We start from the raw sequence: 11,664 nt of genomic DNA, 5'->3' as shown, positions 1-11,664 counted from the left end.
CCCCCCCCCCAAAACCAACAACCTTCCCTTCTCCACCCCACAGCTTCTCCCTCCCCCCCTGCACAAGCATCTCGTTCAGTACTCTGAGGTGCTAAAACATGTACTGCTGGGCCTTCTCTGTATGGCTACTCCTGCCAGCTAGCTAGTGGCACGTGCTACAACCACACCTCCTTTTGAGGGCAGACACGTGGTAAGAACATTAACGGGGGCAGGGCAGATCCCAACCGGCTAACACTGGGTTTTCAACTTTGCTGACACGTTGAACAAGACCTTCCTGCTCAAGCCATAGGCGAGACCGAAATGGAGGCTTTCCACATTCAGATGTCAATGCTACTTGGGGGAAAGTGAAAGATTTCTATTGGAACAGTAATACAAGAATCACCCCTATTACCCACAAGAGCAGCACTCCAAGCTCACATTCAGTCTGATTTAGAGCATGCCTCTAAATCAGTCTACAAGGCCACTTATAGAGTTTCCAGCAAACCCCGGCAGTAATTTTGCTGAGAGAAGGATCAATATGCAGGCCACCGAGAAGTTAACATGCAAGCTGTCAGTGTCAAAATACCTTCCTCCAGGTGCCTAGTTCCTATGTCCTTTTGGATTCTGCAGTGGACTTCCTAACACCCCTCCCACTCAAAGTTGTTTAATACGCCCCGTTCAGTGGGGAAAGGGCAAGAGCTCATTTGTTACCTAAGCGGAAAACAGCTCTTGAAATGATTAACGGGAAGTAACAGCTATTCATCATATGGCTGAATAAGAACCTGCATTCACTGCAGGCACTTCATGGCAGTTACCTTCAGCTTTTTCAGTTCCTGAAGAATCATGTAGTCAGGCATGTTGTCAAAAAGTCCATCTGTTGCTGTCAGAATAATGTCTCCGAGCTGAACATCAAAAGAAGTACTGTCAGCAGCATCTGGGCTGTGAAGATGATGATATCATGTCAAAGGAAAGGATTTCACATCACACTAAAAGGTACAAAGTCCTGTCAAACAACAGCATCAACGGCTTCTGCAATTCACTGCTCTTATAACATGTTTTGTTGGGAAAATGCTGCATCAGTGCAGCTTATCAAGAGAGCCAGTGTGACAGAAGACACCATCAGGATCACAAACAGTTAACATCTGGGGAGGTGCATCAGGACAATTCCGTCTAATCCACTTCACCATGGTAACCATCAAGTCCAGTGGTAGTTCAGGGTTTCCTTCTCACCCAATTTAAACATGTCAGAGGGCTTGAGGAGAGGGAGGTGAAAACTCCCAACTGGGATGAGAAGGGCGATGCCTAGATACTGAAGCACCTTTTATTGTGAATGATGCACCCGCAGCTATATAATGCACCGTACAGGAAGGAAGCAGCACACACTTTGGTCACCATGGCAAACCCCAACTCTTAAACAGAACGAGGCCTTTAATGAGGAGCAGCAGGCAGCCTTGGCTTTCAATGGCAAAAAGGAGTTGGCTCCCCACACTGGATGAGGGGCTGATTTTACCCCACTTGAACTTGCAGTTCTAGGACGATCAGCATTTCAACCCAGTGTTTTACATCACTGCCCTATCCCGATACCAATTTTATATGGACTTGTCCAACCGTTAAAAGGAAAAACAGGAAGGCAATTAAAAATGAATGTAAATATCACTTAAAGTTGAGATGAGTGCAAGCCACTATGATGCATCCTATAACCAGGATTCAGAATGGAAATGTGGGCATTTCAAGGGCTGATGCATCTTCCCCATTTTCCTTAATCCACAATGACTCATTCTTTGCTTCCTGAGCTTCCAGAGGATGCTTTTCTGATAACCGCCCTTGTGCTATTTTTATTCTTTACACAAGATACCTAGGCCTTAAGAAAGCTAGAACCACTGGAATGATTTATAATCCGAAGAGTCGATTTCTGAAGTGCTCTCATTTCAGGATCCTGATGGCTGTGCTCTTCCTACCCTTGGGGCCTTTGGTCTTCCTGTGTGGCTTTGTTACCTTCATCACAGTAATAGCAATCTAGCTGGAACTATGTCCACCCAGTATCCTCAAAGGAATTATTTTGGCATTGGAAACTACAAAATCTAAAACCTCTGACTACGAGCTTAACATTCATTCTCCATTGGCGGTACAGGGCACACAACTCTTCTTTAGGAGATTTTTAAGGTCAGGATCAAAAAATTAATTTAAAAAAATTAAATAATTTAAGTACATTTTTAAAGAAGATTATGAACTTAATTTAATACAGTAGAGGAAACTCATTAAAAGAAAAAAGAGACAAGCAAAGTGACATAAGACAAGAACGTGTGTTCTGCAATTCTGATTTTGCTTGTTTGAGAAGTGGCGGATGGGCTGGGCCCGCACTGGAAGGCGGACGGCTCAGCAGGGGGCACTGCCCAAGTTCACCTTTGGCCTGGCAAGTTTTGTGGACGCAGTGTCTTTCTAACACAGGCTTGGTGTTCTGCCAGATGGAGTTCTGCTCATTTTGATGGAACGCAGCGTGCTGTTGGACACTTCGCTGTACTGCAATGCAAGCTGCAGTCACACGCTGCCCTGTGCTCCTCTCAGGCTTCATGACCTCAGTGCCAAGCTATGCGAGCCAGCCTGCTCCTTGCTGGTCTCTAGAGGAGCAGGGACTCTGAGAAGATGGGTGCACCCGAAACCAGAATACATGGCTGACACCAAGTGGATCAATCGAAAGTGTTCTCCATCAGGTCAATACTGCCTGCTGGTGCCCAGTGCTAGCCCAGTCCATCCTTATTCAACTCTCACTATGTGTGCTGCAGCCACATCCAAGGAAGTTCAAATGGTTTCTGTACTTTGCTACAGTCAGTTGGAACTTTTCTTGCATTGAAGTTGGGCCTTGAGACACATCCTCCCTGATCCTAGATGGGCTACAAAACTCTTATTTGTTTCAGAGTAAGGAACAAAAAGCCTCTAATACTGACTCATTCATAGTAACTTGTATTTAAGGCTCCTGCAGTTACTGCAAACAAACAGCAATAGCTCAAACCTGCAAACGCAATGAATTCGTCACAGTGATTAAAACAACCTTAAGGTTTGTATTGTGTTGGCACAACATGCAAAGGACCTGGACATGACATTTGTTACTACACCAATGGATATTTCTGGTTTTGTCAGGACAGTTTCATAATATCCTAGTCCCTCTGAGGATCAAAATGACTCGCGTGCTTTATGCACTTAAGTTTAGGGGAAGTGACCATGCCCCTGAGCTCATAAATGCTTCAGCTAGCTTGGACTCTTACCAGGTTTTGTTGACCTGTACTCAGGTCAGCAGTTATTTCTTAGACAAGTACACCCTCCTCCCCACCTTCTGGTTTGTTTGTTTTTTTTTTAAATAAGTACACCCAGCGCTAGATTCCAGCATACCGAGCGCTTTCACTGAAGGTCCCAGAACCTCTCACGTGCTGGCTGTATACTGCATTCATCCCCATCTCACCTATCACTTAGTACGACTCCCTCTGCTTCCGGCGGCGCTATCGACAGCTGGAACGGAGTGTTGAAGTAATGCTGTTGTTCATCGGACCGATGGACCACTTCTCCTCCTCTCACTACCAGAAATCCAGAATCTCCCAAATTTGCTGTATGTAAACGATGACTTGTTCTGTCCAGAACCACTATGCAAGCCGTACTGCTTCCTAGAAGGAAAGTTAAAAGGATCAACAGGAGACGGGCTAAGCTGTAGCAGTACTCATGTCACAGGAACCGACTGTTGCTCATTATTTCATTTATAGGCCAGCTGTTCAAATACTCATCATCACTGCTGACAAATCCAGGCACATGTAAATATTTGTTGGTGAGAAACAAAGTGAATATATATTATGAGGAGGAAAAAAGCAGTGGTGAGTTTTACAGGCATTGTGCGACACAGCTGCCAATTAATTTGCTTATCTTGCTTTGATTTCTGTCATTACAGCGTGCTGACAAACACTTAGTGCAGTTTCCCATTCTAAAATATTCTAGTGTGGGTAGGTGTGCACAATCCTCTGAAGGTGACCTATTTTACAGAAGGCACAGAATAATGAAATCATGATTACTGGGACCGTAATGGTAGCATGATAGCACCGAGACCATGCTAGGTGCTGTCCACACACTTCCCTTCACCAGTCCTGAATAATCCGTGCCCAGCAAATGGACAACTGAAAGATGTCACTAGGTGTTTTTACATTGCGTGCGTCAGAGCAATGCTTTTCTTTGAGAGCACGTCTTTGTAAAACCGGCTCAGAGGCCTGCTTTCAAAGAAATACATGGTCTCTTCATGAAATTCATTCAGAAATAAGTGCACTGCTTTAAAGCTCAGTTAAGAAGTTAGCTCCAGTATTTAAGTGCCAGCAGGCAGGTGCAACCATGTCACCTGACACATTGTTAACTGCCTGGACACTTCATTCATAACATGCCGATCAGGATCCCAACGCTGGAAAAGTCAGTGACACACCAAGTTTTTAACCTCATTTTATTTCTATAGAAACTGTAGAATCCTATTTTCACAACCGTCTTCATTGCTCATCTCTCAGGGTCCTACTTAGTAGTCCTAGAACTCTCAATAATTGCTCAAGTTATTTCACAAGAGAAAACTTCTCTGCAAATACTGTGCTAGATGGATTGAGAGAGTAAGGGCATAGGGGAGAATGGAAATACCCACATCAATTCATACTGCCCCTAAACCTCCCATTCACGGCGGGGGCATTATGGAATTTGAATCAATTCCCCTGTAACATCTGGAACTGCCCACTGACGGTGACGTGGCACGTCAATTGCTGTGCCCAAAGAAGTCTGATCCATAATCTAGCGCATTGGGCGGGGTTGAGAGCAGAATCCCTTTTCATTTGGAATGAACATCTCAGAAGTTAACACATTTAAACCTTTCCTAGAGACTGAAATGCAGCTGGTTCCAACATCCTCAGCTCTGCCAGGAGTCATTTCTAACAAGATTAAGGGTTAGAGAAAGACCCTGAGCTTTCCATTAACTAAGAAACGCCTCCAAGCAGAGCGGCCCATTTGATGGATCAGGGGCTTACAAATCAACAGCTCCGAGCCTTTAGCACGGAGCACAGCTAGCTCTGGGCCATCGTCTCTCCTGCACGGGGTTGTTGCAATTGATTAGCAATGCTTTTCTTTTTGTGGGGCTCCCAGCCTCACTTGGTTCAGAGTCGAGCAGCGTTAACGTGTACTGTAACCAGAAATCCATGCAAAGAATGCAGATCCCGTGACTCTGCATATACTGCTCTTGAGACTCGGAAAGGTCAGGCCAGGCTGTCTCCTTCCAGGGAAGGGCTGCGGGAGCTTGTCACGAGTGGTCCACCTTGTCGGTCACTTAATCACTTTGACTGCTTTGCACAAAATAGCAGGAGTATAATTAGACACTCCAGCCCCCTGAAATAAAGCAGTCACTGAACAGACACAGGCTAAAAGAGGGATCCGGCAGGCTGCTTGAGGCTTGCACCCATTTTTTAGGCATGTAATAAAAAGCAAACATCTGGTCCCTGGCTCAGCAGACTGATTAGACATAGTTTACATAGCGCTCTCTGGGGAAAGAAGTTTGAGGTCAGGTAAGAAGCATGTGCGTCAGGCAGGGTAACTCACTCTTAGTGTGTGAAAGGTTAGACAGCCTTTAGAATGGCGTTCAGCTTTCAAGAGCAGGGCCAAATGTGGCCTTTCTGTCCGCACGACTTCCACTGGCTTCCAAGGGAAATGTATAAACAGATCTGAAGGCCGATTGTGCACAACATCCAGGAAGCTCATGGTTGTAGCACATCTCTTTAGCTTCACTTCAAATCTTTACTCCTACCCACATAAATCAGCAACAACATAGGACAACTGATGGCACCATGCAAACCATTCAATCAGTGCAGGGGTGCTCAACCCCCAGCCCGCGCTGAGCTGCGATGCAGTCCAGGCGCTCCCGCAGGTCCAGATATTTGGGGGGTGGAAGGGGCAGCTGCAGTCAATGCTGCTGCCACTCCTCCACTAACAAATTCCGGAGACATGACCCTGCAACACAGGGCCCAATCCAGCGTGTGCAGGGCTAGAACCAGGGGACTGGCCCAATCCAGGCTAGGGCCACAGCTGTGACCAGGGATTCAGTCCTGCACAGGCCAGATGGGGCCTGCGGACCCATCCCCTACCACTCACGCAGCCGGCTGGACCAGAAGGTTGGGCACCACTGAAGTAGGAGTTAGCAGGACCAGCTCAAGGAGGCACAGCCAGCTCTCCTGTTACTTATCAGAAAAGCCCGGGTGGAACCAAGCCTAAATCACAAGCTGAGGAGCTGGTGTTACACAAACACAAGCAGGTGTGGACTGCCGGGAGAGCTTATTTTGCAGCCATTCTGCAAGTGTGGAAGACATTCTCAGCAAGTCTATTCTTTAATGAAAATCACTGAAGTGCTCCTTGGAGCAGAGTTACATTCCAGTACCCTCACATATGGAGCATCAGTGCTCCAAGACAGTGAGGGTTCCCTTGAAATTCAGGACAGATAACTGGCTGAGGATCCACACTGAACTACTAAGTGACTGCTCAAACCACCTTGAATCCATAAGCCTGGCCAGCACATTTTACACCATGGCATCAACATGTGGGTTCTTTGTTGCTCTTACCAAGCAGAGGGACTTTGTTCTGCAGTAGCTCACAGTAACTGGTGGTAAGAATCCCAACAGGGTTGCTTGGTACGAACCGTCCTTCTTTTACTAAGCGCTCACACGTTCGCATTAGAGTCCCTGAGAACTGAGAAGGGTCGACCCCGTAGTCTCTCCAGCCTCCTACGCCATCTGCTACCCCTTAAAAAAAGAAGAGAGGGAGAAAGAAAGCAATGTTACCACTCATGCAGCTTAACGAGGTAGTATTAAACGCTCACTTCTCACACACTTACATGAGGTCCAGAAGCTAGACCACTGCGGGCTGTTACCAATAGTTCTGTACTAAGCCCGTCTTCAAAGTGGTGAGTTTTACATTTGTAGTACCTCTGCTCTCATGTCACAGCTAGTGGGAGAAGAGTTATATTTGGTTTTCAGGGGAAAAAAGATGCTCTGAAAAGCCATGCTTCAGAGCTATTCTGATGTTAGGCCTCAGATGCATTTCACAGTTAGTAAATATGGTAAAAATGTCTAAAGCTAGAACTTCTGCTTAAAATGATATTCTGAAGAAAGTGACTTCATTTTAAGAGATCCTAGAGTCGCCTACCTTCCTAGGAATTCAAATTAGATCACAACTTTCATTAGCCCATTGGACAGAGAGGAGGTGTGTGTTGGGGGACTGTAAAACATTTTAAACATTACCAGAACAAGTGGTGAAAATGATTCCCCCTCCCCGCTCAGCACCCCCAGGAGGAAGGATCCCCTCAGTCACTTGTACCGGGGGGAACGTCCCAGGGAGAAGCAAGTTCTGCAGAAATCAAGCTTCCATTTGAGGAAAAAGATTTGAGAAACCTCTACCCAGGAAGGGCGTGAGCCACAGCAATACTGTGCTTTATACCTGCAGACAGACACATCATCACTTCTGGCTTCAGCCAAGCAAGAGTGAAAACTGAGCAGGGTCTCAGTGGCTGTTCACACAAGTGGGATCTGGCAGGCTGCACTCTGGGAAACTCGGAGAGCTCTACGTAGCAGCAGAGGGAAGGGCAGGAGCTACATCGAGCGAGAGCATACAGGGGCAGATTCCCAGGATCCATCCCCACCGCTCACTGCAGCCCCTACGATGGCAGCAGCGTGGAAAAAGAAAGGGCCCGTTTCCCTCCTCACAGGAGAAGAAAGACAAGTGTAGGGAGAGGAAGGAACTGGATTCAGAGCTCTTAGCTGGAGGCCAGGTGAAGTCCCCGACCTGGGCCCAGCACATTGCTCAGCTGGCTGAGACATTTGTCGACTTTTTTCAGTCTGTCCCTAGTGCCAACACAGGCACATTAAAATAGAGTCTAAGCAGTTATTACTGGCTAACTTTAATCTACTACAAAAAATGTATTAGGAAATGAGCCCATAGCTTCTCAACCAATTTAAAATTCTGACCGTCAACTTAAGGGAGTCGCGAGCTGAAATGTGGGATTCTACGACAAAATGAAGTTCAAGTCAATTATTCACGATACAGCACGGTGAGTTACTTCCACAGATCGCAGCAGGCTTGAACGAGAACGATTTCTTACAAAGCAGAATAGAGCCAACCTCTGGCCAAAGAGTGAACATGAATTCATCAGTAAAATGCAATATGCATCATCTCCAAAGGCCCGTCACGCGGGATGCTGTCTGAAATGGAGATGGACGATTTAGAGTTGACCTTGCCATGAACTCTGTAATCTGACAGCAGGTTAGAGCTAGATTCTGCACAGCCTATCAACATTAATCAGATTTCTCCCAAAAATAGTGCACAACCTTTCCGACACCTGCTTTGTCCGTGTTTTCCAAGCAGTACAATGTGCAAAGGGCAACATCTCGCTCTTCTCACGTATGGGCACAGCCAAGAACAACCTCTCTCTTGAAAAAGGATTTGGGAGCGGAGCTCGTCCAAAAGGAGCCCGGGGATTCCAAGAAGCCGCTTTTCTAGTTTCAAGAACAAACGAGCCCTCTCCATGGACTGTTACTAAATTTACTCTTTGGTTTCGGCCACTGGCCAAATCGACCATAAGGACTCGTTTCCTTTTAAATGAATAAAGGGCACTATCAAGTTCCTTCATAAAATACTGTACACGGTTATGCTTTACAAGCAATAGGTCTAGAATGAGAGCCCTAATATTTCTGCATTAAGGTCGCTATGTCTCATTTCCCTTCTGTTCTGGAATCTGAAGTGGTCGAGATGCTACAGAGGGTCACTTCATCTCCAGTAAAACAGTAGTGTTATATTACTGCGCTGCCAGGAAAGCAGCATGCATTCTGCTCTTCACATCACACCGGTATACTCACAAGTGTAACTTTTCTTTAAAAAAAGAAGTTGTGGTTCACAACAAATTGTTTCAGTCACACCCGGGAGATAATTGCAGACAGTTATTTCGAAGCTGAAGATGCATGCAAGTCATGTCTTGTCATCAATCTGAATACAGCTAGTGTACAACCAAAGGCTTGTACAACAGGCACGTTTCAACATACTGCCATCTGCCTAACACTCTTCACCGACCAAACAGCATGAAGCTACTAAAGAGAGCTGTTCACCAGATCAGGCTTCAAACGGGTTTTGTGCAACAAGCTGTTACAAGAAACATGACATGGAAATCGTTTCAGGTGCGGTTGTTCTTCTCCCTGCCCAGTCAGACCATGCGGATTTACATACCAGCCCATGAAGCTAATGCAAGACTCAAGACTGCCATGCTATACTAAAACCAGCAAAAACGGACTAGGCTAGTGATTACCCAAGGGGGGCCACACAAGTCAAAGATGATTTAAGCGCTAGTGCAACTCTGCTGTGCTATTAGCAGCAGAAGAGCCAGCCGATTTCTCCAGTTTGTAACTCGCTCCAAGCCTGGAGCTCGAATCTTGGCCTATGACCACATACTTCATCTTGAGCCACAAAATGACCGGTTCTGCTCTCTCCTCTCCCTTCCCCACCGCCTCCTGCCTGACAGCACATTCCCTCAGCTTCCAACACAGGCACCCACCAGCTTTTCATTCAGTCAGGTTTCTAATTTACTTCTGCACTGGGCTCATGATGAGGGAGCCCCCGCTTTAAAGGTTAGCAAGAGATGCTGGTGGAGAAATGGGTCTCACCCATGTCCAGCAGTAAACAACGCACCTATGTAACACCCCAAAATAACCAGAACCTCAACCTACTAGGGACCAGGCTCCTTAAGGCTGATGGCAGCCAACTGGAAATTCAGACCAAGCATGAGCTGTTTTCAGAACACCCCTTTGACGGTAAAATAAGCTACACGCTATCTCGGTGCGCAATGATTTTAGTAGTGGACAGGAGCCTCAGGCATGAACACTGTGCACAGAAGTGACAGTAACAGCACAAACTTCCCAAACTGGCTCAGCGCTACGCCCCAACTGTGACTTAAAAGGGACTGGTAGCAGGAAGCGAGGACAATTCATTCTCCATATGCACCAGTCCTTGCCCCCTTCCAAGACATTCAGCCAGACGGACCAAACACAGCAGTGATTTCTGTGGTGTGAATAACCATGTTCTTTAAAAAATGACGTATGCGTAACCGGTATGTAAAGAACTATTAAATATAAGAATGACTTGATAACATTTCTCCTGTAACACCATGTCTCCCAATCTCTTCTCAAATTTAGAAAACTCCTGCTACTAACGAAGTCACTGCTGAAGAACAAGGGCATGCGGCTGTATCGATTTTTACTCTTCTTGTTTATCTCGTTTTCACCCAGGACACAGACCACACACAACAATTCAAGACGACCAGAGGCTGGACTGCTAAATAAGGCTGGTCAAATCTCAGCTTACTTATTAGTTCCGCCACATTTCACAATAACATTCAGCATTTTCTTTTAGTCCCCCCGCCTTTCTGACCTTGAATACCCATGGTATAAAATACTAGCTGCTTGAGATTAATAGTATAAGATATTGCCCAAGTGCAATTATTTAGAGCCTTTGACTGAGTGGGTGTGACGGCAGCGTTCAAATATCTGAAAGGCTGCCACAGGAAGATGAAGCAAAACTGTCCTACCCTCAGTGACGAGGAGAACAAGAGGCTGTGACTTTGTGCACTTCCTTGGATGCCTTATACCCAAGGGCATGCAAGGGGTTACATCCGAGCTGCCAGAACCAAGATCCAGACACGCTCATGGCAAGGGGGAACATTAGCAAATAAAACAGCTGAAAAGATTTAAAAGAAAAAGTGCACATTTTTAAAATGAGAAAATGTTCTGAGAGCATTTGGTGTTTCAAGGGCCAGGTCCCTTGTACTAGAGCCTCTCCTTCAGCACAAGGAACTGCAAGTTACTGTTCTGCTGTTCTCCCTTGCGTCGAGAGATCCACGAGCACTCCCCAGAGCTACTGCCAGGTTACATACTCTCTGCGTGCGTCAGTCGGTTAGAGAGACCGGTTCCTTCCAATCTGTCTCAATGCCAGGGACAATCAGTAAAATCCAGTGTCTCAGAGGAAAATCCAGACTGACGGATGTAGCAGTAGCCAAGCCAACCAAGGTAAGATGCAGCGATACTCAATGCTATTCAAGTTAAGTACCCCCGGCAGCCTGCGCTTCAGCTAACTGGAGGGGCAGGAGAACCAACCCGCAAAACCAGCAACGTTTGGGTTAGCTGTGTACATCTCTCCCTTGTAGGGGTTTGGGTTGTGCATCTCTCCCTTGTACACACTTTCAAGGCAGATCTGTCTGTTCCATTCTAGCTCAGACATGCGGTAAAGTTATGGGCTTCTTAAAATGATGCTAACCTTTCATCTGCCCTGCTTCAAATCAGTAACTTTTATGAGTAGCAGTCTGCCAGCCAGCCACAGCTTACCTACCAATTCCCATGTCAGCAGATCGAGCGCAGAAGGACTGCCCTGAGCTGGAAACCTTTGGAAGCTGGTCACTATGAAAGTGCACACCAGGGCACAAGAAGCAGATGCACAAAGATGTGCGGCAGGGCATAAGCGTACCTGCAAACTATATCTGCACATAGCAGGGGAACATAATGAAGCCTTCAGCTCATGCAATATTGAACTTCTAAGTCCGTTACTGAATTAACCATGAGTCACTGGTGCCAGAGGACAAAGTGACACATTTATGGA

At 46.3% G+C, this 11,664-nt stretch overlaps 1 protein-coding gene across 1 annotated transcript in view; it reads right to left on the bottom strand.

Annotated features, from left to right (window-relative positions):
* Positions 1-11,422, bottom strand: part of PPTC7 (PTC7 protein phosphatase homolog) — a 14,833-nt gene extending 3,411 nt beyond the window's left edge. The window contains exons 1-4 of the mRNA XM_025199009.1: positions 11,398-11,422; positions 6,594-6,773; positions 3,437-3,635; positions 795-918 (exon numbers count right to left, since the gene is read on the bottom strand). Coding sequence (XP_025054794.1) covers positions 795-918; positions 3,437-3,635; positions 6,594-6,773; positions 11,398-11,407 — 513 coding nt within the window. The 5' untranslated portion in view covers positions 11,408-11,422. The remainder of the gene's footprint in view (positions 1-794; positions 919-3,436; positions 3,636-6,593; positions 6,774-11,397) is intronic.
* Positions 11,423-11,664: the final 242 nt, after the last annotated feature.

The sequence above is a fragment of the Alligator sinensis genome, unplaced genomic scaffold (genome assembly GCF_000455745.1).
Source record: "Alligator sinensis unplaced genomic scaffold, ASM45574v1 scaffold628_2, whole genome shotgun sequence".
NCBI classification, from domain to species: domain Eukaryota; kingdom Metazoa; phylum Chordata; order Crocodylia; family Alligatoridae; genus Alligator; species Alligator sinensis.
The sequence above is the reverse complement of the archived record's forward strand: the minus strand, read 5'-3'. Positions and strand labels throughout refer to the sequence as shown.